The sequence below is a fragment of the Hibiscus syriacus genome, unplaced genomic scaffold (genome assembly GCF_006381635.1).
Source record: "Hibiscus syriacus cultivar Baekdansim isolate YM2019G1 unplaced genomic scaffold, ASM638163v2 tig00117048_pilon, whole genome shotgun sequence".
NCBI classification, from domain to species: domain Eukaryota; kingdom Viridiplantae; phylum Streptophyta; class Magnoliopsida; order Malvales; family Malvaceae; genus Hibiscus; species Hibiscus syriacus.
Window position 1 is genome coordinate 917,243 of NW_024063538.1, and position 25,953 is coordinate 943,195.

The following is a 25,953-nucleotide window of genomic DNA, read 5'->3' on the forward strand; positions in this document are numbered from 1 at the left end:
ATTGCAAAATTGGAGTAGGTCACCGAATCCCTTACAAAGTACGATTTTTTTTAAACACCCAATTGCCTAATGGGAACAGAACACACGTCATTGTTTAACTATGGGCATGTTTGGATTGTTAACCCTGTTGCATTCATTTACCAACCATGGACGACAAGTCAACGACCAAGAACATTGGCATCTCCCTTGAGACCCTAATAAAGCATCTGCTAACTGCAAGGCCTGGATTCAAGTGAAGCAAATTAAACATTTTTCTTGCAATGGATCACACTGTGTCTGAAAGCATGAAAGGTGAGGACATGGAAATCCATCATTTCAGCCATCACCATCCACTGGTCTTTATGCAAGATCAGGGTTTCGCAAGTGAAGCAGCTTCCTGCTTCGGGTGTGGTCGGTCGCTAGAGGGTTCGAGCTATGGCTGCACTGAATGTAGGCATTTTCTTCACAAGGAATGTGCAGAGTTAGCGTTAGCCCCTGAAATTGATCATCACTTCCATTCCCAACACCATTCGACTCTTTTGCCAGGATTTCCTTATAGGGGTGGTTTTTGTGATTTTTGTTATAGTGGCTCTGCAGGATTTGTTTATCATTGTGCTTCTTGTAGATTCGATCTGCACGTAAACTGTGCTCTGCTTCAATCATCCATTGCTGCAAATGTTCCCTCTTATTTGCACCAGCATCCATTGTTCTTCCTTGAAAACCATAACAAGGAAATCAAACGCGATTGCTCGGGATGTACGAAACCGTTATCTGGTCCAATTTACCACTGTGGGGATTGTTCTTCTAAATTCTTTAACCTTCATAAGGAGTGTGCTGAACTACCCCTTGAGATTAAACACTCCTACGACCCTAAGCATCCTCTTACTCTCTTGCCGATACCACCTACTCATCATCACGATTGCAGTTGCTATCTATGCAAAATCCAGTGGGAAGGGTTTGTTTATTCTTGCTCTATTTGCAAGTTGGAGCTTACTCTTGATGATGTTATTACACCACCAAAGATCACAACTGCAAGTCATAAACACCCATGGAAGCTTCTGTTGAGACAAATGTCATTTATTTGTGATTTTTGTGGCATCGCTGGAGATCACAACCCGTATCTCTGTACGAAGTGTAATCTTGTTGTCCACAAGAAGTGCATTTCAATGCCTCGCAGTATCATGATAACAAGGCATCATCACATAATTTCTCATTCATATTCTCTTCCACAAAATGAAGTCGGATACTGGATTTGCAGAATTTGTTATGAAGATGTCGATACAAGGTATGGTAGTTACTATTGTTCTGCATCCGATTGCAATTATATTGCTCATGTATATTGTGCACCCAATAAAGCAATTTGGGATGGCACAATTTTCTTGGAAGACAATGATGAGAGCTGCAACGTAACACAACATACATCCTCGAATTTGATTATTGAAGTTGTTGAACAAACGTGTATTGGAGAGCAGATGGTAGCGACTGGGATCAAACATGAATACCATGATCACAATTTAAGACTCACTTTTTCTGGGGATATTGAAGATGATAGCCAATGTGATGGGTGTATGAGGCCTATCGCAACTCATTTTTATAGTTGTCATCAATGCAAGTTTTTTCTCCATAAAGATTGCGCTGAATTACCTAGAGTAAAACGACACCCATTTCACAAGCATGTGCTAACACTCACAAACTCGAGCTTGAGCCCAGTGGATGGCTATTCAATATGCTATGGTTGTTCCCGTCCGTACAATGGATTTAGCTACCGATGCTACAATGAAGAGGGAAAATCACACTTTAATTGGGACATTAGATGTATTTCACTATCAGACACTTTGGAGCATCCATGTCATGAACATTCACTCTTTCTAGCCCACAACTTTCCAACCAAGTGCAGTGGTTGTCATTCAGAAATATCCCGAGATTGCATTGCATATAGATGCATGAAGCGTTGTGATTTTACTTTAGATATACGATGTGTGGCGCTACCGCTCACAACTTGGTACAAGTATGACAGACATCCTCTTACTCTGACTTATTCTGATGATTCTAGTCCTTCTCAACATTACTGTGATCTGTGTGAGAATGAACGCAACCCCGATGACTGGTTTTACTACTGTGCTGATTGTGATAACTCTCTTCATTCCATATGCACTCTCGGTCATCCTCAGTTTATGAAGCTTGGAAGTGAAGTTAAATCTGCTCGTCATCCACATCCATTAACTGTTGTGAAAAACATTTGGAATTGCCCTCCATGTAAGGTATGCGGTAATCTTTGCAATGGGACGACCCTAGAATGTAAAGAATCTGAATGCAACTTTACCATCCACTGGTGGTGCCGTTTGCAGTGATATTCCACTCAAGTTTATCAAACACAGATTCTGCAACTTCAAAGGTTTGGAAGTCTGTAATCGTTCCATGTAGTGGTGTCATTGAAGGATAATATACTTTTAAATTGTGATGAGTTGATATGCTCTTGCCTGCTGAAACTAAATTAGGTGAGAAGCACGATGGAAAAATTACACTTTTTTTTAATAGTTTGTGTTAATTATAAGATAGTAATTGTTTATAGTCTTGACAACGCGAACACACCCAATAGTAGTAGCTACTCAAATTCAGAACTTTTAAGGAGAAAAACATTCTCTTTAATCACTAAGACCACTAGATGAGTTCAAACAGTAAAATCACACTTAAATCTCTTGTAAATGAAGTACTTGATATTAATAGATGAAAAAATAATGGACCTTTTATTCACAAATAGGTGGCAGTTCCATTTTATTTGGCCAACATGAATTTAGGCCCTACAACCATTAAATGAGTGCATTTACGGCTGAAGACATTTACGACTCCCTGAGATCATAAACACCCCTAATAAACCATATCTGCTAACCTCAAGGACTGAAGCAAATCTGAGTTGTTATCTTGCAATGGATCGCACTGAGTCTGAGAGCAGGAAAGAGGGAGATATGGAAATTCATCATTTCAGCCATGAACATCCATTGATGTTCATCCAAGATCAGAGCTTTGCCAGTGAAACAGCATACTCCTTTCGGTGTGATCAATCTCTTGGTGGTCCGAGATATGGCTGCAATGAATGAAAGTATTTTCCTCATAAAAGATGCGCAGAGTTAGAGTTAGCCCCCCAAATTGATCATCCCTTCCACACTCAACACCCTTTGACTACTTTGCCAAAAGTACCTTACGAGGGTACTTGTGATTTTTGTTCTAGAGATTGTTGGGGAATTGTTTATCATTGTGCTCCTTGTATTTTCGATCTGCACGTAAACTGTGCTTTGCTTCAATCATCCATTGCTGCAGATTTTCCTACTCGTTTGCACCGGCATCCATTGTTATTCGTTCAAAATCATACGGAGGAAGTCAAACACAATTGCTCTGCTTGTAAAAATCCATTATTCGGACCAATTTACCACTGCACACATTGTTCTTTGCCTAAGTTCTTTAACCTTCATGATAAATGTTCTAATTTAGCCCTTGAGGTTAACCACCCCTATGACCCTGACCATCCTCTTAGTCTCTTGCTGAAACCAACTACTCATCTGAATAATTGTGGTTGCTATCTGTGCAAAATCCAATGGGAAGGGTTTGTTTATTCCTGCTCTCTTTGCAACTTTGAGCTTATCGTTGATGAATATTTCGCACCATGAACAATCGAAATCGAAAGTCATGAACATCCGTGGATGCTTCTGTTAAGAAAAATGTCATTTACTTGTGATTCTTGTGGCATGCTTGGAGATCACACCCCTTATATCCGCACTACGTGTGACCTTGTACACAAGAAGTGTATTTCGATGTCCCGTAAGATCGTGATAACATGACATCCTCATGTGATTTCTCATTCGTATTCTCTTCGAAAAGACCAATTTGTAGATTGGATGTGCAAGATCTGTTACGAGGAAGTCAATAGAAGGTATGGCAGTTACTCTTGTTCTAACACTGATTGCAATTATATTGCTCATGTACATTGTGCTACCAATAAAGCAATTTGGGATGGAACAATTGTCTTGGAAGACAATGATGACAGCTGCAATGAAACATTGCATGAATCTTTGAATTTGATTACGGACATTATCGAAAAAACGATTATTGGTGAGTAGATGGTAGCAACTAAGATCAAACATGAGTATCATGATCACAATTTAAGACTCATTTTTAATTGGGAGATTGAAGATGACAAGCAATGTCATGGGTGTAGGAGGCCTATATCAATTCCTTTTTATAGTTGTGATCGGTGCAAGTTTTTTCTCCATAAAGATTGTGCTGAATTGCCTAGGAAAAAACGACACCCATTTCACAAGCATGTGCTGACGCTCAAACTCACAACCAGGGGTTGGCTATTCATCATGCCATACTTGCTGCCGTCCTTATCATGGATTTAGCTACCAACACGACGAAGATTGCAGATCGTCCTTTCAATGTGACATTCAATGTATTTTATTATCAGACACTCTAAAGCATACGAGTCATGAGCATTCACTTCTTCTCGTCCACGACTTGCAAACACAGTGCAGTGGTTGTGTCGGAATAATGTTGAAACATGAAATTGCATATACATGCATGAAGCATTGTGGTTCAACTTTACATATATCGTGTGTGACACAACCGCTCATAGCTTGGTACAAGTATGACAAACATGCTCTTACTCTGACATATTCTGATGATTCTAGTCCTTCTCAACATTACTGTGATCCGTGTGAGAACGAACGCTACCCTAATGATTGGTTTTACTACTGTGCCGATTGTGATAACTCTCTTCGTTCCAAGTGCACTTTCGGGGACCCTCAGTTTATGAAGCTTGGAAGCAAAGTCGTATACGGTAATCATCCACATCCATTAACTGTTGTGAAAAACAATTGGAATTGCCCTCCATGTAAAGTATGCAGTAATCTTTGCAATGGACTAGCCCTGGAATGTAAAGAATTTGAATGCAACTTTACCATCCACAATTGGTGCCATTGGCAGTGATATTCCACTCACGTTTATCAAACACAGATTCTGCAACTTCAAGGTATGTCCTTTATTTTTTTTTAATAGTAAGGAGGCAAAAGCCAGATTACATTAGAGGACGTTAGGCCTCAAGTAAGGTGGCCCATAGATATCACAATGGAGGTTCTGCAGCTTAAAAGGAGCTTCAGGGAGGATACAAGTTGTTCCATCTGTGCAAACATCAGTTTTGGCGAGATTATCAGCAATCGAATTTGCTTCACATTTGATAAGCTTGAATTCCAACTACCAATTGCGAGAAAGAAGCCGGACAATCATTCTAATAAGAGTCATCGGGGACAAAGAGGGATTAATTGAACTAATTAAGTTGTAAGCTTCAATGTTGTCCGTTTGACATTGGACCTTTTCATAACCCTGTCTCGAAGCAAGGTTGAGTCCTTCAAAAATACCCCCGAGTTCAGTTTGGAGGATCGAAGAAAACCCTATGTTTTTGTTCTTCATATCTACTTTGCACTATGTTATTATTGCTTGAACACTTCCAAGTTTGTTTAGATTAGACATTATCTGTATACAGACATCATCTATGTTTCCTTTTACTTGGTTGTTTTTGTGATAACTCCATGTACTTTGGAGCTGGCTTGTTTGGAAGTCTGTAATCATTATATGTTCCGGTATTTTTCCACTTGCATCATTTCGCATTATCATTTTCATTTATAAGTTAATAACACCAAACTACACACATTTCTGATAATCTCGTAAAGGGACAGAAATCAGTGACAGTATATGCTCTTACACTTTTAATTTCTGCATTTTTATGTACACAACACTTATACGAAAACGAATTCCCAACGGCCATGGCGCTGTCGTGAAGATTCTTGGATGAAAATTTTAAACCAACTGCCAGTCATTCACAACCCTGTTCAAGAAAATACGAGATCAAACATATTTAACGACGATGAACGAAAAAATTTGCTCCGAGAACAAGGTTCGGCACATGTAAGAACACGAGAAAAGAGATAAAAAGTTCAAAAACTTCTTTTCCGAGCTTGTGAAAATGGACTTACTGTTGAGAAGCTGTGAGAAAGTAGGACAGTATCTGTTATAGCGTTTTATTGTCTTGCATTTGTTCTTGGGATTCCAACGGGAAGAGGGACAAGACTCGCATCCTAGAGGAGAAATAAATGATTACATTAAAAAACAAAAGTTTAGGTATTTTAAAGCTAATTAAAGCAGGCGGCTTACAGTAAAGTATCCGCTGCATAAAATATCGGAAGCTTCCCCAGCTCGGCACCACTAAATCCTCTTCTTCGAGTGGAAATAACTCGCTCGGCCTCTGTGCCTGTTGCAGTAAGAACAAACTGAAAAACATGCATGTTAAAGACCATCCAATGTTTCGGGAAAGAGAGATTCTATAATTACCAGAAGAATAAGGGTTGAGAGACTTGGGACGAACCAGAGGGAAGAGTATGGCCATAAGACCGTAGCCGACAAGAGGTGAGAAAAAGAAAATTGCCAGAACACAAGGACTTCCTAAAAATACAGTTAGAATATCAGTGAGATTTCGAACATTATATAGCAGTCCGTTCAACAAAGAGTGGTCTAGTATATAGTATTTATTTTCAGCTTGTAAAAGTACAAATTTTCTCGAGTTCTATTCACTTCCGTAACGGCAATCTCAAATAGAAATTGTCTGCAGTGAAAAGTAATTACCAAAACCAGCAAAGAACGCCCAATTAGTTTCGAAGAAGTCCAGTCTCTTTTCCAGACCCCATTCCGTAAAGTTCCATTTGTACCTAAGAAGTTTAAACGTTTTTTATCCACTATCTAGCTCAGAGTAAGGGCAAAAAGATTAAGAACACAAATACGTTTTTTACCACGTACTCGAAACAGTAATAAGCATACATCCAAGAAAGAAGTATGAAATTGAGTGCCTTCCCGATATAGGGTATAAATCCCGTGGCATAAACCTTCATGTAAATTGTAAAAGGATGCAAGTCATCATCTCGAAAATATAGATAACTTCATACACAGAAAAGTGTTGAAGGAAGCCCGAAAAAATATGATATAGATGATATTTTTTACCTCTAAGAAAAACAAAGTCAGAAGAAGCACCGAATATACCTGCTCCCCAATTCCGATCATGATCCTGAAGGAAAATATACAATGAAAACCAGACTTACACATCTATGCAATGTTTAATTTTTTGTTTAAGAAGGACGCCCACAGTCATTAGTACCCTCCAAGGCCAGCCGGCCTTGCTGCATTTGCTTTATTGTCCGAGGTCAATTTATCATTTTGTTTTGGGGATTCCACCACAGAAGGCCCGGATCTCCCCATTGCAGCAAAACCATGAGTAGCAATGTCATTGTACCTGGACCAAGACATTGTTGGTTCAAACAGAAATTCGGAAACAGATAACTTTAACATGCGTTTTAAATCCCATCTGGTAATTTAAACGATTACAGGATACGAAGGTCCAGATGGATATTGCAATTAATTAAAATGTCGCATAGGAGAAACAACTAAAAGCATGACGGGTGAGAAAAGTACCAGAGATTGCTCAGAATAAAGCTGAAGACGTACAAGGGATAGAACCAAAATACCTGCAGGTGATAAATCAAATTGGTGATGATACCTGGTTTGATAAGGTTAATTTTTCATAGTGAGACAAAGATCACAAGACACTATAAGCATTGTCTCGCTTCTAAATCCTTTCAAAACATCATATGTTAGGTCAGCAATTATCAGAACTAATGTTAAAACCTATATAAAGGCATAAGATTAACAGCAACTGCAATAACACATGCAGAAAATGAAACAATGTGCATGGTACGGCTGTGATGAAGTACACTATGAGTATTGACCATGAAGCACAAAGATAAATCAATACACAATTACATGGTAATTATTGTCTCGCTTCTAAATCCTTTCAAGACACCATATGTTTGGTCAACAATGACAGGAACTAATGTTAAAACCCATATAAAGGCAAAACACTATCAGCAAATGCAATAACACATGCAGAAAGCGAAACAATGTGCCCGGTACAGCTGTGATAAAGCACACTATTAGTATTAGCAATGAAACACAAAACGCACAGTTCCCGGCTAAGTACTCGAACAGGATTGAGCCTACAGGAAACTTTGGAAATAATACATATAGATATAGGGCACAACAATTGAACTTTTCTTTTAGAAAGCAATCAGAAAGCACATAACCGTAAATAGCAACAATAATGCAGTTTGCATCGTACACAAATCAACACAATTCCACTAAACACTTACATAAAACAGCTGTATGAGGAAGCCACGTAAGAAGGAATAAAATCTGAAGACACCATGGAATTCAGACATTTCTTCACAACCGGCCTGCGTGTAATGATCAGGCAATATCCATTGTAGTATTGGGATAACAGCCGAATGCAAGACAAACAAACTGAAAAAAAAATACAACAAAATAAAGCAAAATTACAGTCATTTTCCAATAAGCAATTCTGGAAAAAAGAAGGAACTCAGCTTTACCTTCCTAAGAAAATGAATCCATTTAAAAGGAAACACTGTCCGGTTCTAATCAAAAGCTTCTTCGACCTGTCAAAAACAAAACAAAACAAAACCCATCTAAATGAACAAAATCCAGATTTTAGTTACCGAGAAAAAGTAGATTAGAGTGATTGATTAGAAGAGAAAACACAAGAAACCTGTAGCAAAGAACGAAAACTCTGTTAATACAACAAGCTTCTCTGAAACCCTCCGCCCATAGAATCGAAGCTTGTTTTAATTTGGATCTCGAAATTTCAATCAATGGTTTAATATCGTCCATCTCTCTTTCGATCGATAATCAGAGGGAAAAAGAGAGTTTTATCCTTTCACTATGGCGACCTTTGACGGACAGGACAGAGGCTTTGGCTTTGAGACCTTGTGAGAGCTTTGCCTTCAAATGATTGGACCACGTCTAGACTTACACGGCAAGTTCAAAAGAGTCGTATGATGAATTCGAAGTTAAATTAAATTAAATTGAATCGTTATAAGTTAATTTTTCAATTTTAAAAAATTAAAATCATATCAATGTCTTAATATATAGAGTTCGAAACTGATAATAATATTTTTATTTTTATTTTTATTTATAATTTATTGAAAATAGACACCAAATTAAATTTTGAGATCAAATTCAAGTGCTTAATTGAATTTAAAAAATTAGATACCAAAATAAACATTTAATCCAAGTTCAGATACCAAAATGTATATTTACCATTAATTCAATGTCAAAATGGCCGAAGTCGACCCGAAATTAACCGGTCCAAACCAACGCCACCCGTCGATTTCTCATATTTAAGCTGCCGCTTCTCTACGAGATTCTTGAGCTTACGTGAATCGAAGAAAAAGAACAAAAAGAAATTTCATCAATTTTAAAGCTGAGAATATTTGATTTTAGAGTGGAGAAATTAAATCATAGAAACAAGAGATGGCGCAGCCAAGCAAAGAGCCTTGCAAGAAAGAAGCTTGCGATATCCAAGCTTGTCTCTCCAAGAGCAACTTCCTTCCTCAAAGGTAAGAATCTTTAGGATTTTCCTTAGTAACTTGATTGATTTCGGGTATGGTTGGGCTTTCTTAGAGAACTTGATCGAGGAACCTTGAAATCGTCCTTGGTTTAATTATATTGAAAAAGGGATGGATCGTGGATATTCGTTTTTAGAGACAATGGGGTAGCTTACAAGTTAAACTGTTTGTATCAGTTTGATCCATCCTTGATGCTGCGATTATTTTCAAAAATGGATGCTTAATTTGAGTCCTGTTTGTGAATAAGAAAACTAAACTAGCAAAAGATGTCTCCTACTAGACATTGTCAATATCACCCTGTATTGGTCCGTCTAGGGTTTTAAATTCTTTAGATTAAGATCGTTTCGAGTGTAGGTTTGGTTCAGTTTTGAGTTGTTTCGAGTTCTGTTCATTCACATTTGTCTGTCAATATTACCATGTATTGGTCAATTTAGGTTTTAAATTTTTAGGTTAAGACCATTTCGAGTTGGGTATTTTCAGGTTTGAGTAGTTTTGTATTCGATTCATTCAAGTCTGCTAGTTTTTTTTGAAGTCATTTTGGGTTTTTCTTTCATTTTGATTTGACACTTGGATTAAGATCATATTGGACTACTTGTTATTTCGATTTCTAGATCATTCTAGATTGGGTCATTTTGAACTCGGATTTTTTCTAAAATGATCCGTGTTATGTATCATAGGTGCCAGAAAGTAATCCAACTGCTGCAATCTTGCTGCGAGAAATGCAACTATGAGTCCACCCATTGTGCATCTGTGTCTGCTCTCCTAAAGCAAATAGCCAAGTGAATGCAAAGACTGGACATCATGGTTTGATTTCGTTTGTATTTTGCTTCGACGTTGTCGGTACACTACATAATACATATAACTCAACTGACGCATTGTATTTTGAAAATCAGGCACATATGTATATTTGAGATGCCATTTTAAATAAATGAGAAGGGAACAACAGTTGATCTACCAAATCAAAATTGCAAAAGATTTGCTAGTATCTGATTCTTTTCTTTGTCCTTGTTTTTCTCACTTCACATGTTGAGAACATTGGATATAGTTTATACAAGGCAAAAGAGATTACATTGGGACTATTACAAGGCAAAAGACTCTGAAGTTCATATAGTTTGGTCTCGAAGCCGTACGGATAATCTCACCTTCCCAAAATGCGGGTGTGATCGAATCGGTTGTAAAATACACCTCGACATTCAACAAGGCTTCTCCCCATAAGCTCTACTGAGATTTGTAGAATGGCATCGATGACCTAAAGTTTCAAAGTGATCTCAATGAACCCTGGCACTTAAGAGGGACGCCTTCATCAAAGCCATCTTCTTCGTCATGCTTTAATGCTCGAATTGACATAGATGTCAAACTTGGACCTGGTTTAAGATATGATCCATCAAATGTTTAAAATGTCAAAAACAAGTTGAAAGCTCCAATGAAGTAATGCTGCAATGTGCTCCATGTGCTACACGAGGTAATTAATCGCGATGAATGAGAATAAATTCACTATTCAAGGTTGATGAGATCATACCATCAACCATATCCTTGGTTTTGTGAAGAAGAAAAGTTCCTGAAAGGATAGTTACAAATCCACACATTTGTGTTATAATCTGCGTCGGGGTCTGCCTGTCCCAATCCTGATAAGAATGCAAACGAGTAAGCATTTTATCAAGTCACAAATTTTAGTATTGAAATAGAGAAGAAGATGGAAGAAGCACATATATATAGGTTAAGCAATCCATTGCACGTAGTAGACTAATCGATACGATAATAAAGTTTAAACACGGCCTGGTTCAGAAGATGTAATATACGTTGAATGGTATAATTTAATATACTTATGAACCATTTTGATACCATAAATGTCTGGCAATTACCTTAAACATGATTACACTCGCTAAAATAGTCAGTGATGTGAACATAACATAGTATATGGGAGAAACAACAGCTGTGTTGAAAGTGTCAAGTGCCTGCAAAATCATAAATGGATAAATTTCAACTAATGAATGAGGCAAGCATATCCATAAGCATAATGAACCCTTTCTATAAATTTTAAATTAACTAGTGATCAAGACAAGTTTTAAGATTACGTTGGCTAATTAACTTAGTGATCTTCAAGAAAATGAAAATTCCAATATACCCTTTCTATAAATTGTTCAAAACTAGAGATGAAATAGAAAATAAAAAAATATAAATATTTATTTGTTCTCTCTTCACATTCCCCACATTGCTATCTTCTTTCATTTCTTTGAAGGGTAAAATGAATGACATTAAGATAGATATCAAAGGAACAAAAGAAAAGACAACTAACCATTACCTTGTTTAAATAATTAATTTGAGTAAGCACACAAGTGATAACAACTAAAGTAAAGGCCCATGTTTGTGGATATACAAGCTGATTCATTCCTGAAAAGGTTAATTTCAAGGCTATACCAAGTGCTTTAACACTCATGACCTGTGAAAGAACACTTAAATAAAAATCTGCAAATATATCGGAATGCAAATAAAATTAAGTTACCACCAACTTGATAGGGATGCATACCGAAATGGAACCCACAAGAGAGCAAACTGCAATGTAAACCATAATGTGCGTCTGTCCATATTGCGGTACAATGTGGAATACAAGTATAAAGACAACTGTTAAGACCAGTGCTGTGTAAAAGAGGAACCCTGAGAGAGGATCAAAGAGGAGCTACAATTATTTTCTTTGTTTGCAGTTCAACAATTTCGAATATAAGACAGTGTTCAGTGCCAAGGGCAATGTAACAAAATGGAACCTGGCTCTGTAGCAAGATTCCAAACTTCCGTTACGGATTCAATCTGACGTTCTGGCGGAGCATGCAAAACAATAGTTGTAGATCCCACGACACATAAAGCACAACCAAGAATCCCAAAAGTATGTAATCTTTCCTGTAAAATTATATGCGCAAGAACCGCACTGCAAGAGGTGATAATTAGCAATCAACAATAAAAGACCAAATCTAAATTTGAGTGATATGTTTCCATGCCTGATAATAATGCTGAGGGCACCAAGAGGAGTAACCAGTATAGCGGGTGCAAATGCATAAGCTGCAAAATTAGCAATTTCCCCCACAACCACTGTAGCACAGCCAATTACCAAACAGAATTAACCATTTTCCAATCCAGAATCATGAACCATAAGCAACTGAAACAACTAAGTAAATTTAACAAGACTGCACAGTTGGAATAGTTCCTAAACATTAAGATGTATGCATGCAACGAAATTAAGAAAATTATATTTCTATAGATGCCAACAAAACATTGAAAGGATCATCCCATTATGAATAGGTGCAATGTGGCTTCTACAAGATCATCTTTTAGGGATAATATTCGAAAAGAAGAGAAACAAGAAAGGGCTAAAAGTAGAGAGTGGTTCCTGAATCCCATTAGGGAAACGAAAACATAAAAAGGAGCGTTAATGATAGACAAAAATCCATAAACCTTACTTGTTATCATGCCTATCCACCAAAGTGGCTCCAACAAGTAAGAATAACCTCCAACGCCTGTGCAAAAGGTAAACACCAATAAAACAAAAGTCATTGGCACTGTGTTAAGCACAAGCCACAAGAGCAATACAAGAGTCCTTTTAAAGAATGAAAACTTGAAAAAACAATAAATGATAGCAAATGCATCCCAAAAAGTTCTTCAGGCAACTGAGGTAAATACTAAAAAAAGAGTGCCAATTTTAAAGCAACATAACAATAATATCATGAACAGAAAAAAAATTATTCAATAGCAACAAATTATACAAGCAAAACAAACCATCAACTCGTATGCCATTTTTCTTCAGCATAGTCTTCTAAAGACATATACATTACTTTGACAGATTATGCATAACTTTGCTAATAAAATCTTTCACTCAAATCGTTTAATGACTGTAAATTGATTCCCGACATTTAAAGTTCACTCAATTTCACTTTCTACATTGGGTTCTATAATCCAATGCATTGCAACACCCTGCATTAATCAAGAAAGAAGAAGAATTGTTGATAAAAGTTTGATAAATTGCAGTACCTGCCCTGATACCGGAAGAACCAGCTTTCTTCAAGCCTTTTTTCTTAACAATGAAACTGGCCCCAATAAATAAGCTGGAGGAAAGCGCTAAAACCAAACCCTTAAAATTATCTGCGGACATCCCCTCAGTCCACCTCCGTACAGCCGCCATACTTTAAAGCTGCAAAAAAGTTTCCAAAATCCCTAATATGAACCGGGAAACTCTACACAGAGTCACAGTAACTCGACCCGATCCTTAATCAGCTCAGAACTCGGACCGAGTTTTAAAAACGAGTTCATGAATCTCGAAATCAATCGCGATTTTAACCGATCTTGACCTCCCAAGAATGACGGACACAAATAGCAGTTAATCCTTAGTATAACGAGTTACGAGAACGATTATATCCAGACAAAAAGAGACGACGAGACAAAGACGTTGAAACAGGAGGAGGACAAAAAATGATAAAAAAAAAAAAGAGAAAAGGCGACGAATATTTATAGTGAAGTTGAAGAGAGAGAGTTGAGTGGGTTGACTCGGGGTGAGTTGGGGCGGAAAGAGCAGATCTCACGTCTTGAGAGAGCGAAAATGGAACCGAAGAGAGTCGTGTGGCTGTCAGTGGGGATGAGAACGACCGAGTTAGCCGAGTTGTTGGGTGAGTTGCCGAGCTTTATTTATTTTGAAGTTTCTTGGAAAGGAAGGGAGTGAGAATTAAAAGTAAATAAATAAATAAAAAATGTGCGTGGAGGAAATGCGAGGTGTTTTTGTGCTACGGCTCTGGTTTAATTGTTTCCTAGGTGCTAATTAATCTTGAAGATAAGCAAATGAATCCTCTTATTTTTGTTTATATACTTTTTAAATCCCTGAAAATTTTGTAATTAGAAAAATTGATCATAGTTCCTCTTTTTAGGTTTAAATACTTTTAGATCTTATCAATTTCAATATTAGATAAATTAGACTCTAATTTCTTGATTTTTATGGATAGAGACATCATTCATTACCAAAAATAAAAGGAAATAAGAATAATAATCTAAAAATATAAAAGTGCCTATAGTAATTTTATTCAAAAAGGTAATTACATAATGATAAAATTGCCCTCCAACATTTTTAAAAATGATCACTTTGCCCCTATTCTTTTTTAGAGCATTTTAGCTCCTAACATTTTAATTTTTTATCAAAACAATCCATGTTGAATGACAATTAATCAACTAACGATTTTCATCTAACAAAATTAATTTTGACAAAAAAAAGGAAAACTTTTAGGAGTTAAAATGCTATTAAAAATAATAAGTGGCAAAGTGACCATTTGTACAAACGTTAAAAAGGTAATTTTCTTATTATACCAAAAGTAATAACACAAACATTGCAATCTTTACCTATTGTTTTAATTTCTTTCATTTTGATCCGAATTGACACAACCGTTAAAATCTCTACCCAGACAACCTATCGCGTCACCAAAAACACTCTTTTAGAAAGTGGATTGGAAACCAGTTCGGCGAGAGTAAGAACATGGATCCAAAGAGTTTGTATCCCCGTTGCAACCAAAATGATGATTTACAAAACATGTTTCCCTTTATAATTCTGTATGTATGGAACTGGCGTGCTTGGTAAATGTTAATTAAATCCTTAGGAAATTACAACAAAACAACTCTGGTTTCTAATTAACGGTTGGAAGCTATCAAAGAAAGGAGCGGTGGAACTGGTAACTCGAATTTCATCTGTGCTGAAGTTTTACAGAGTTAGAATGCATAGATGGTGATCATTTTCTCTTCCTTCCCGTGAGCCCAACTCAATGAAGCCGACGAATTTGCGCTCACTAACCGCTATATCCGGCTTCAGGCTAATGAATTCAAACATGAAGCCATGTTGATCTGTCATGGCATTGGTGCTGTCTGAGGAAGTTGTGGTCGCCTCGTCTTCATCGTCCGTGTAGCTTGTTACCGCCATGGCTTTATCAGCATGAGCTAAAGGTTCTCGCCTGATCACTCTGATCCTATACTGCCCCTCACCACCTTTCTCCACCGTCAGCCGATAAACCATCACTTTATCACCGATTTCCAGCTTCCAACACCGCACGAATTGAAGCCATCCCTTACTAAAAACGGGCTTCGGATATCCATTCTTCTTCCTTTTAGAACAAACAAAGGTCCACACTCTGCCATCATCGTCCATCACCCTAAACTCCACGGTATACCCGTCTTCAAAATCCAAGAAACATATTTTCTTCTTCGTAGGAACAGACAATCTCTTCTGTTTATCCGTCTTTGTAAGAGTCTTGACGAATAATACTTCTACTGCCATGTTTAAGAGGAAGAAGATATAGTGAGAAAGAGAGAAAAATGGAGTGTATATATAAGGAAATGGCTGCCATGGCGCGAGTTCAGTGGTTCCTCTGTTTCTTTATATTCGCGCGCCATATTATCAAGAGTATCGCTCGATCCTCTTGCTTATATGGCGCGACACTCTCGTCTTCATCAAACCCCCCAAGTTCACAGTGCAGAAGGCAAGTACATTTGACAGCGATATGAAGCGCAAAGAAAATAAGAAATAGAGTATATAACTGGCCAAATTATGATTTTGGTCCCTCTTCCATGCTTTAATCTGGGATGAAATCCAAATACCTTAATTTGATATATAATATATCTCAGCTCCTTCATTTTTTAAAGGTTATAAATAAATCACTTAATTAGAATATCTTTACGAACATATCACAACATCGCTAAAATTGAAATGAATGTCTAATTTGATTTAGTATAATTAACATTTAGTCCTAAAAATTTATACATTCTATCAATTTTATCTAGACAATTTAATAAAGTTAACTCTTCTTAGTTAGATATTCTATTAATTTAGTCTTATTCCTAAGATATTGTTAAATTGGTGTGGTTCTGTCATAGGTGGTTAAGGATTTGAAGATGTTGCAGGTAGATTTCTGGGTTGTGTAATTGGATTTGTAGCATGTTTGTTTTATATCCGGGACTTGACATGTAGTACTTTTTTTCCTGCATTTAAGTTTAAGGAGATTTTTTAATGTGATTAGTGTCAATGTATATCCATTGTATGATTCTCCTTTACAATCGTACCTTTATTTTTCAAAAAAAAAAAAGTTATCGTTAAACAAATTATTATATAAAAAAAGTAATAAGAGAATAATATAACATTTTTGGGAGAAAAACAAGTAATTCAAAAGAAGAATAAAGATTAAAATGATGAAATTTTAAATATTCAGGATTAAATTTAGTGAAATATTTTGAACTAAGACTAAATCGATAAACTCTAAATTTTAAAGACTAAAATTATTACACACCAAATCACATCATTATTCTATCTAATATATATTTCTTTGTATAGGAAGGAAAATCTACATTATCGATGTTAATTATTTAAATTACTTGTTGATACTAAAAACAGATAATTATATTAAATTAAATTAAAATATAAAGATTAAATTTTGAATTTGATCATACTAGGAATCAAAACCAAAATTATACCTTATTTTGAAGGCATAAATAAAATGATAAACTACATATTTAGTCATCTAATTATTCATATAAATTTGTTTATGTCACCTAATTATTTTTTAAAATCATACATGAACTTATATTTTTATTTCGTTTTGATCATCCGTCGTTAAAAAAATATATAACTTGTGACATGACAATATTTTTATTTTTTTCAATAGTAAATAGTTAAAATAAAACAAAAACGTAAATTTAAATATATATATATATATTTTTTAAAAAAATAATTGAATTATCAACACGGAATTCAGGAATAGTTCGGCAACTAAATATTAGCTTACCCTAAATAAAAAAAAAAAAAATTGGTGTCGGTCGACTTTCTTCTCTGTCGGATGATTTTCTCTTGCAGTGGTCTCCAAAATCTCGACGCCATTGAACTAAGGACTGAAGATGACGATGGAAGATTAATAAAAGATAGGCAGCGATGCTGTTCGATTATCTGTCGATGCGCGCGTTCTTCTTGCTTTTTTTTTCCTGTTCTGCCGAGTCAAAATCCAAACTATATATATATATATATATAAGAATACAATAATGAATCAAAATCAAACCCTAATCTCAAATTTGTCGAGCCTTGTCAGAAAGCAAAATCCAATTGAGCAATGTAATTAATTGGGAGATAACTTTTATATATAGTTATAGATATTATTAACTGTGATTAGGGGCCAATTAATTATATGTTTGTTGAAAATCTTTAATTGATTAACAGTGAATATTTATTAACGGATATTTTTATATTTATTTAATTGAAAATGTATTGTATACCACATAGTTACTTTAAGTGATATAATGTATTTTATATCATAATTATAGTGATGTGATATATGTTATATTATTAATTTGAGTGATATGATATGCAACATATCAATAATTAAAATATATATAAGAATATCACGTCAATAACATGTATTTAACGCTAGTTAAATAATGTTTTTCATTTGATAAAAGTTATTTTAACAAAAATAAATAAATGTTGAAAGTTAAAATACTAAAAAACATATATAAATCAAAATTATCACTTGGACTAGGGGTGCTTAATGAGTTGAACAGGTAGAACTCGACTCGTTCAAAGCTCGATAAAAACTCGACTCGAGATGACTCTACTTGAACTCGAGTTCGACTTGAGACTTTAACGAGTTGATTCGAGTAAAGTCCGACTCGACTCGATAAGTTCGCGAGCAACTCATTAATTTTTTTATATAATTTTTTCAGTAGTTATCTTAAAAAATTATTTCATTCAAAAAAACTAATTTACTAATAGATAATAAAAAAAGATGATGAATTGCTAATCTATTACTTTTCTAATAAACAACAAAAAATACTAAAATATTAATTAGTATTTTACTATACTAAAAAATCAAACCATATTTATTATTTTAATGTATTTATGAATTGTTACTTTTGGAGTTTAAACTTTGAAATTGTTTCATACACTCTTTTCATAATATTTTTTGGTTAATTTTATTAATTTATGTTTGTATAGTATTAATAGATTTTACCTATAATTAAGAAAATAAGGTAAAAATTTCGGTGAGCTTAACTAGCATCGAGTTTAACGAGCAATGAGTCAAACAATAAGTTTTTTTAACGAGCACGAGTCGAGCAAACATTTAACGAGATTAACGAGTAACGAGTCGAGCAATAAATTTTTTTAACGAGCATTGTTCAACTCTCGATCGACTCGCTCGATAAGCACCCCTAATTTGGACTAACATTGGGTTAATTTTATCGTTATGCCGATAATAAAATAGAAAAAGCTATTATTGTAATTATATCTCTATATATAAGTGGTAATATTATGTTGGTCGGGTTGGGTCGAGTCGAGCTTTTTAAACTCGACCTCATCCTTAAAAAATATGACCTAATCTAGGGGTGGATAAAACTCGAAGTGACTCAAAAAAATTGATTTTTTAACTCAACTTGACACAAATTAAAAGTTTCAATTTTAAATCGAACTATAAGTAAGACTCGGATAATCAATTTTTTAGAATCTAATAAATTGGTTTTCAAGTTTAAGTCTCTCAATTATGCATGATATATGTATATCACATGTAAAAGTTATAAAGAAATACAGTATATAGTTAAAAATATCGTTTAAATTATAAAATAAGACTTGTTAATTCGACTAATTTGAATTTCTTTTATTCAATTAAATAGTTATTTCTACTTAACTTCGAATTTAAATTTTTAAACCCATTAGATTAAGTTGAAACCCGTATATATTTATCGAACTCATACAACGAATCCGTTTAATATAGATATAATAAAAGTCAAATAATAAAATAAAAGACTAAGGTGGTGTTTGTTTTTGAAGAGGTAAAAGGTCTGCAGTCTGCAGACCACATCTGCAGACATCTGCAGCAGAAGAGGTGGACCAAAAGTCTGCAGTCTGCAAGAAGAAGACTGTTTGTTTTTTAACGTCTGCAGACTACTAAAATAAACTGAAATATAAAATAAACTGATTTTTTTAAACTTAAAAGAGTTTTTTGCAATATAATTTTAGTTTTACAATATTAGAATTTAAATAATTCATACAACTACAATAATAAATTTTTTAAGAAAAACAAACATCACCTTATTAATTCTATTATAAATCTCATATAATCACATGCATTATTAGTTTTATAAGTTTTATAGAATAAAATTTATAAATGATCATTAAATTATATGATTTTTTTAAATATGCAATTATGTAATACTTTTAATTTTTTTAAATATATATTCATAATTTATTTTTATAATTATATGATATTTTTAGAATATAATTTTTATAAATTATATGATTTCATATTTTGTAAATCTTAATTTTTTTATATTTTTTATACAAACACCACCTAAGCAATGTGTTTTAAATACTTATATTTTGTATAAAAAAGTTTAAATATAATTTAAAAATAACAAATCCAAAAAAAATATTATTTTTAAACTTAAATCAAAATAATTAAAATAAATATAAAATTTTAATAATATATAAAATAATTTATATGATATAAAATAAATTTAAAAAATTAATATTAAAATTAATATCTATAATATAATATTAAAAATTAATATTTAATTTATTTAAAAAATTAATATTTGTTGAGTTAATCGAATGACGAAATTGGCCAAGAGGGGGGTGAATTGGCAATAAAAATTTTGTGGAAGCTTTTGCAGAAAATTGAAAGTAATTGCACAGCGATTTACAGTGGTTCGACTTTCTCAAACAAAGTCTACGTCCACTACCTTAGCTATCAACACTAAGGATTTTCCAACAAATTCACTAATTTGTTCTTTCTTTTGAGGCCAAAGAGATAACCTTACAATTCCCTCAAGAGTATACCCCAACTCTTGAGAACACTCTTTTCTCAAAGAGAAGATTACAAATTTGCAAACTTACAAGAAAACCTCACAAGGTAAGATGTTTGCACAATTCTAGAACAAAGAAAAGAACACTCAAATATGAATACAATTGAGCACAAAAAGTGTTCTTGAAAGCAAAATGAATATTGAATGAAAATAGGCTTGAAATGCTCAAACTTGAGGTTTGATGCTTTCTCTTTGATTCTCTCTTGATTCTAGTTGCTTGATGTTTCTTGTTATTGATCAATGGCTTCTAAGCTTGCTTAAATACACCTTGGATCACTTCTGAACGTTGGGGATGATTAGAGAAGATATTATAGCCGTTTTAGTGTGAAAACATTTAATAAAACAGCTTGGAGCGTGGGGGGAATCGGTTCCCCCTCATAGGGAATCGGTTCCCTAAGTGTAAAATTCAAATATTTCGACCGTTGAACATGGGGGAATCGGTACCCCCTTGGGGGGGATCGGTTCCCTCCGAGCATACTGGAATTCTCGGAACAAAACTGTTTAGGGGGAATCGGTTCCTCCTATGGGGGAATCGGTTCCCTCCGAGCATTCTGGAAATCTCGGAGCCAAACCATTCAGGGGGAATCGGTTCCTCCTATGGGGGGGAATCGGTTCCCTATGAGCAATCTGGAATTTTTGGCTTTGAATTGGTTCGAAATACTTTGTAAAATTATTTTGAAATTGTTTTATGATTAAAACTTAATTTTACACTTAAGTAAGGATTAAAATGATTTTTGAAATATTTGGAGTAATGTTTTGATATTCGAATAGTTATATCGAATATACTTAGAAAATCATTTGGAAAATCTTAAAATCCATTTAACTTAATTTGTTATATCGAAATATCAAAATGTTTCAACAATCTCCCCCTTTTTGATATAACAAAACATTTTAAGATTTTTAAAATCAACTTTTGAAATTACTCCCCCTTACTTTAACACTTCCTTCAATTTATCATGTAAAACATTTAACACTTATTCTTCTCCCCCTTTTTGTTAAATCAAAAAGACATTGTAAAACAAGGTTTTGAAATCATTTAGCCAATTGATTTATTAATTATAAGCTTAAGCTGCTAAGATCACAATCAAAAGAGAGGTTAGCCATTAGTTTCACAAATCAATATTCATAAATAATGTGATATGGCAAAATTGGTCATATTGCTAATGATGATGTAAATGATGCAAAAATGAATAAAACACCAAACATATAAGTTCACACCATTCATAAATCCAAAATCCAACAATCCACAAAATCAAACAATCCAAAATATCCAAAATGTTGAAACAATATTCTTTTTGTTCAAAGTTTTAAAACTAAACACATAATCAAACATCCGGATCGGTAGGAGGAAAACGGGCTCGCATAGCGGCCATCTCGTGTGTGAGTTCATTGATACGAGCGTTGGTTGATTCATTGTTTGCACGCATCTCCCGAAGAATCTCTAATTGTTGAGCTCCCATTGTGGATAAATGAGACTCTATAGAGGAAAAGCGCGAGTCCATGGTAGCGTATCGAAAATCGAATGTCTCCATAAAGGATTGAAAATATGGAGGCATTTGATGCGTTTGTTGTGCTTGCTCCTCGGATTGTTCAGGTTCTTCTTCAGCTTCATCAATATCCCTCATTAATTGTTCAAAATCGGGATCTTCGTCAGCCTCGGGTGGAGCTTGTGAAGAACTAGCTCCCGGAGTAGAAGAACGAACCCATTCATCGGTTTCTTTGTTCTTTACCCATCCACTCTCGTTAAGGAAAGAAGATTGATTTGTTTCTTAAGAGGAAAAACGACATCTAGACCGACTCTAAGCCCAGCTTTGGAAAACAGATTACTCAAAAAGCAACCGTAAACTAGAGATGAACAGAGTTTCTTGTTAGGAACAAGATTTACGGTTTCAACAATTTCAGCAAAAATAATCTGAGGTAGGTTAATTTTAATACGGTTTTCGAAACAATGTAACCACCAAAGATCCAAAGCTCTAAGGGTAGAATAACGACCTCCGGATGGTCGAAACCACCAAGAAATCATTAGATGAAGAAAACGCTCATGTAGGTCTAAGACACTCGCACTATCTCTTCTTTTATAACGAGAACCTAAAATTTGTTTTTCATTCGAAATACCATCATTATCTAATCCAAATGTATTGGCTATATATGTCGGGTCAATATATAAGAATTGTCCTAGAAGGTAGGAACGAATTCCTATGGTTTCGGTTTCATCTTGATTTTTAACACAAACGGCATTAGAGTAGAATATGAGAACAAGTTGATGGTAAACGATGGGTTCAAGATCAAATAGTTTATCAAATTTCCATTCTTGTAAAATAGGAAGATATTTAAAATCGATAGCTAACATAGCTTGACGAGAAGGAATACGTTCCTCTCGGATTTTGTAAGAATCGAAATATTGATAATACCAATATCGGTGATTTCTAGACCCAGGATGATTGAAACACGAATTTTGGATAGTCAAGTTAGGATCAGTGGGATTGGGATTAGAAATTGGAATAGAAGGAGGATTTGGAGGTGGATTTGGTTGACGACTAGAACGACTAGATGAAGACCTAGGACGTTTAGGATTTGACATGGTGAAGGAAATCAGAATAGATAGAATAACCTGCAATTTTAAAACAAATGTATGCAATTCAATTAATCCCAAAACTCAAATGAGTCCTCAATATTTCAAGATTCTCTAAATCAATCCTAATGGGCAAAGTTTTTGAAAAACTTTTGAAAAATATGGTTTTGAGAAACAATATATGTATAGTTTTTCATAACAACAACATAATTTAATCAAAACACAATAATTTGAAAAATAACATTTTTTTTATTTCGAAAATTTAAAAAAATTTGAAAAATTCTTGTGTTTTTGATGAAATTAGTTGTAACATCTAGTTTCTAATCACTAAATAATCAATGCCCGATCACTATTTCAACCTAGAACTAATTGAAACTAATCCTATGTTCAAAAATAATGAAATAAAGAGTTTAGAAAAAATTTACCTTGAAAGATGAAGATTGAGGGGATTTAGATGTTGTTTGCACGATTTTAATGATTCCAACAGGTTTAGAAGATGATATTTGAAGCAAATTCCGATTAATATTGTTGATTTGAGGCAAAAATGGAGATTTGAGAGATTTAGAGGGGAGAAACGGCGAAGAGAGAGGAAGAGGGTTTTTGAGATTTTGGGGTTGTTCTGCCCGATTTTAGCAGAACCCCAGGGGGGTATCGATTCCCCTGTGGGGGGAATCGGTTCCCCTTCAAAGGGGGAATCGGTTCCCTCAGGGGGGGATCGATTCCCTCTGCACCAAAATGCTAAAATCCGATTTTTAAGCACAAAATGCTAAATTAATCTTTTCTAGTGGTATTGGCAACTCATATATCAAAAATTAATTATGTTCAAACAATTAAATTAATCTTTAATCGATTTTTGAACATAAAATTAATTTTCACTAAGAATCACAAACTCCCCCTAACTAATAGCAAGAATGCAATCAAAAATTATTATTATAAGCATTTTTCAAGATTTATTAAAAGGGCTAAAATTATTTTAAACACTTAGTGAAGATAGGTTGGTCAAATCTAATTCTCTCCTAAGTGTCCAAAATCTTTCCTTGTCTAAGGGTTTTGTAAAGATATCCGCTAATTGGTGCAAAGTATCAACAAATTCTAGAACTACATCTTCCTTAGTGACATGGTCTCTAATGAAGTGATGTCTTATTTCAATGTGCTTAGTTCTAGAGTGTTGGATGGGATTTTTAGTGAGACAAATAGCACTAGTATTGTCACACTTGATAGGAATGGTACCTACTTCAATTCCATAATCAAAAAGTTGTTGTTTCATCCATAAAACTTGTGCACAGCAACTACCAGCTGAAATGTATTCGGCTTCAGTGGTAGATAATGCAACACAATTTTGTTTCTTTGAAAACCAAGAAATCAGCATATTTCCAAGGAATTGTCAAGTACCGGAGGTGCTTTTCCTATCTAATTTGCATCCTCCATAATCCGCATCAGAAAAAGCATGCAAGCTAAAGCTAGAGTCTCTAGGATACCAAAGTCCTAAACTATGAGTGTCCTTAAGGTATCTAAAGATTCTCTTAACAGCTAGTAAATGTGATTCCTTAGGACATGATTGAAATCTAGCACATAAGCAAACACTAAACATAATGTCCGGTCTACTTGTAGTTAGATAAAGCAAAGAGCCAATCATTGACCTATATAATTTAACATCTACACATTTACCTCCTTCATCTAAGTCAAGCTTTGTTGAAGAGCTCATTGGAGTGTTATGAGGTTTCCCATTTTCCAGTCCAAACTTCTTGAGCATATCTTTGACGTACTTAGCTTGATTAATGAAGATGCCATCTTTTCTTTGCTTGATTTGGAGTCCCAAGAAAAATGAGAGCTCCCCCATCATGCTCATCTCAAACTCACTTTGCATTAGCTTAGAAAATTCTTGGCAAAGAACATCATTAGTAGAACCAAATATTATATCATCAACATAAATTTGAACTACTAATAAATCTTTACCTTTTCTCTTTAAAAACAATGTAGTGTCAACATTTCCTTTTAAAAAATCTTTTTCAATTAAAAAATTTGACAATCTTTCATACCAAGCTCTAGGAGCTTGTTTTAAACCATAAAGAGCTTTTGTCAATTTTAAAACATGATCCGGAAAATTTGAATCTTCAAAACCTGGAGGTTGTTCCACGTACACTTCTTCTTTTATAAAACCATTTAAAAATGCACTTTTAACATCCATTTGATATAATTTAAATTCATTGAAACATGCAAATGCTAATAACATTCTAATTGCTTCCATCCTAGCTACGGGAGCGTATGTTTCATCATAGTCTATGCCTTCTTCTTGAGTATAGCCTTGAGCAACAAGTATAGCCTTGTTCCTCACTATATTACCACTTTCATCAAGTTTATTTCTAAAAACCCATCTAGTACCTACAGTAGATTTATTATTAGGTCTTTCAACTAATGTCCATACTTTACTTCTCTCAAATTGATTTAATTCTTCTTGCATAGCCATAATCCAATGTTCATCTTTTAATGCTTCTTTGATGTTCTTAGGCTCTATGCATGAAATAAATGCAACATAATTACAGATATTTCTAAGAGAAGATCGAGTAGTTACCCCTTTTGATGGATCACCTATAATTTCACCATCTTTGACATAGTTGTACTCTCTTGGAAAAGATACTTCCCTTTCTTCAATGGTTGGATTCTCGAGGGGATCATGAGTTTCCTCATCTTTTGTTTCTTCCTTTGATGATGATTCTCCAACGTCATGTCTAACGTCATTTGCTTGTACAATACCTACATCATCATTAACAGAAGAATCCTTCCTCGGAAGGGGATTATCATCGAAAACAACATGTATAGACTCTTCTACAACTAAAGTTCTTTTATTAAATACACGATAAGCTTTAGAATTTAAGGAATAACCCAGAAAAAATCCTTCATCACTTTTAGCATCAAATTTACCAAGATTTTCTTTACCGTTGTTTAAAACAAAACATTTACATCCAAAAGGATGAAAATAGCTAATGTTAGGTTTTTTATTTTTGAGAATTTCATATGGAG

General features: G+C 34.5%; 5 protein-coding genes and 1 long non-coding RNA gene across 7 annotated transcripts; 4 read left to right on the forward strand and 2 right to left on the reverse strand.

Moving 5' to 3' along the window:
* Positions 1-171: 171 nt before the first annotated feature.
* Positions 172-2,480, forward strand: LOC120197280. The gene has a single exon (XM_039198872.1). It carries the CDS (start codon positions 261-263, stop codon positions 2,328-2,330), a length of 2,070 nt encoding a protein of 689 aa, XP_039054803.1. The 5' UTR covers positions 172-260; the 3' UTR covers positions 2,331-2,480.
* A 426-nt stretch (positions 2,481-2,906) lies between these two features.
* Positions 2,907-4,964, forward strand: LOC120197317. Its single transcript, XM_039198892.1, has 4 exons — positions 2,907-3,017; positions 3,081-3,642; positions 3,868-4,086; positions 4,325-4,964. Exons 1-4 carry the CDS (start codon positions 2,907-2,909, stop codon positions 4,960-4,962), a joined length of 1,530 nt encoding a protein of 509 aa, XP_039054823.1. The 3' UTR covers positions 4,963-4,964.
* Positions 4,965-5,638: 674 nt separating this feature from the next.
* LOC120197433 (protein EI24 homolog) lies at positions 5,639-8,877 on the reverse strand. 2 transcript variants are annotated; one of them, XM_039198965.1, is made up of 12 exons: positions 8,639-8,877; positions 8,463-8,528; positions 8,226-8,376; positions 7,492-7,544; positions 7,178-7,312; positions 7,024-7,087; positions 6,823-6,908; positions 6,652-6,734; positions 6,395-6,471; positions 6,184-6,299; positions 6,006-6,107; positions 5,639-5,857 (listed from the first exon to the last, which is right to left on the reverse strand). In XM_039198965.1, exons 1-11 carry the CDS (start codon positions 8,758-8,760, stop codon positions 6,041-6,043), a joined length of 1,020 nt encoding a protein of 339 aa, XP_039054896.1. In that variant the 5' UTR covers positions 8,761-8,877; the 3' UTR covers positions 5,639-5,857; positions 6,006-6,040. The 2 variants fall into 2 exon arrangements, with proteins under 2 accessions (XP_039054896.1, XP_039054895.1); XM_039198964.1 differs by lacking the exon at positions 5,639-5,857 and having other exon boundaries at positions 5,984-6,107; positions 8,639-8,876.
* Positions 8,878-9,316: 439 nt separating this feature from the next.
* LOC120197728 (cx9C motif-containing protein 4) lies at positions 9,317-10,470 on the forward strand. Its single transcript, XM_039199145.1, has 2 exons — positions 9,317-9,488; positions 10,175-10,470. Exons 1-2 carry the CDS (start codon positions 9,403-9,405, stop codon positions 10,278-10,280), a joined length of 192 nt encoding a protein of 63 aa, XP_039055076.1. The 5' UTR covers positions 9,317-9,402; the 3' UTR covers positions 10,281-10,470.
* Positions 10,427-14,160, reverse strand: LOC120197726 (probable magnesium transporter NIPA4). The gene is made up of 9 exons (XM_039199144.1): positions 13,518-14,160; positions 12,950-13,006; positions 12,491-12,581; positions 12,260-12,420; positions 12,025-12,152; positions 11,800-11,937; positions 11,360-11,452; positions 11,017-11,122; positions 10,427-10,861 (listed from the first exon to the last, which is right to left on the reverse strand). Exons 1-9 carry the CDS (start codon positions 13,666-13,668, stop codon positions 10,755-10,757), a joined length of 1,032 nt encoding a protein of 343 aa, XP_039055075.1. The 5' UTR covers positions 13,669-14,160; the 3' UTR covers positions 10,427-10,754.
* Positions 12,588-13,022, forward strand: LOC120197729. The gene is made up of 2 exons (XR_005523291.1): positions 12,588-12,710; positions 12,914-13,022. It is a non-coding gene; the product is annotated as an uncharacterized LOC120197729 (long non-coding RNA).
* Positions 14,161-25,953: the final 11,793 nt, after the last annotated feature.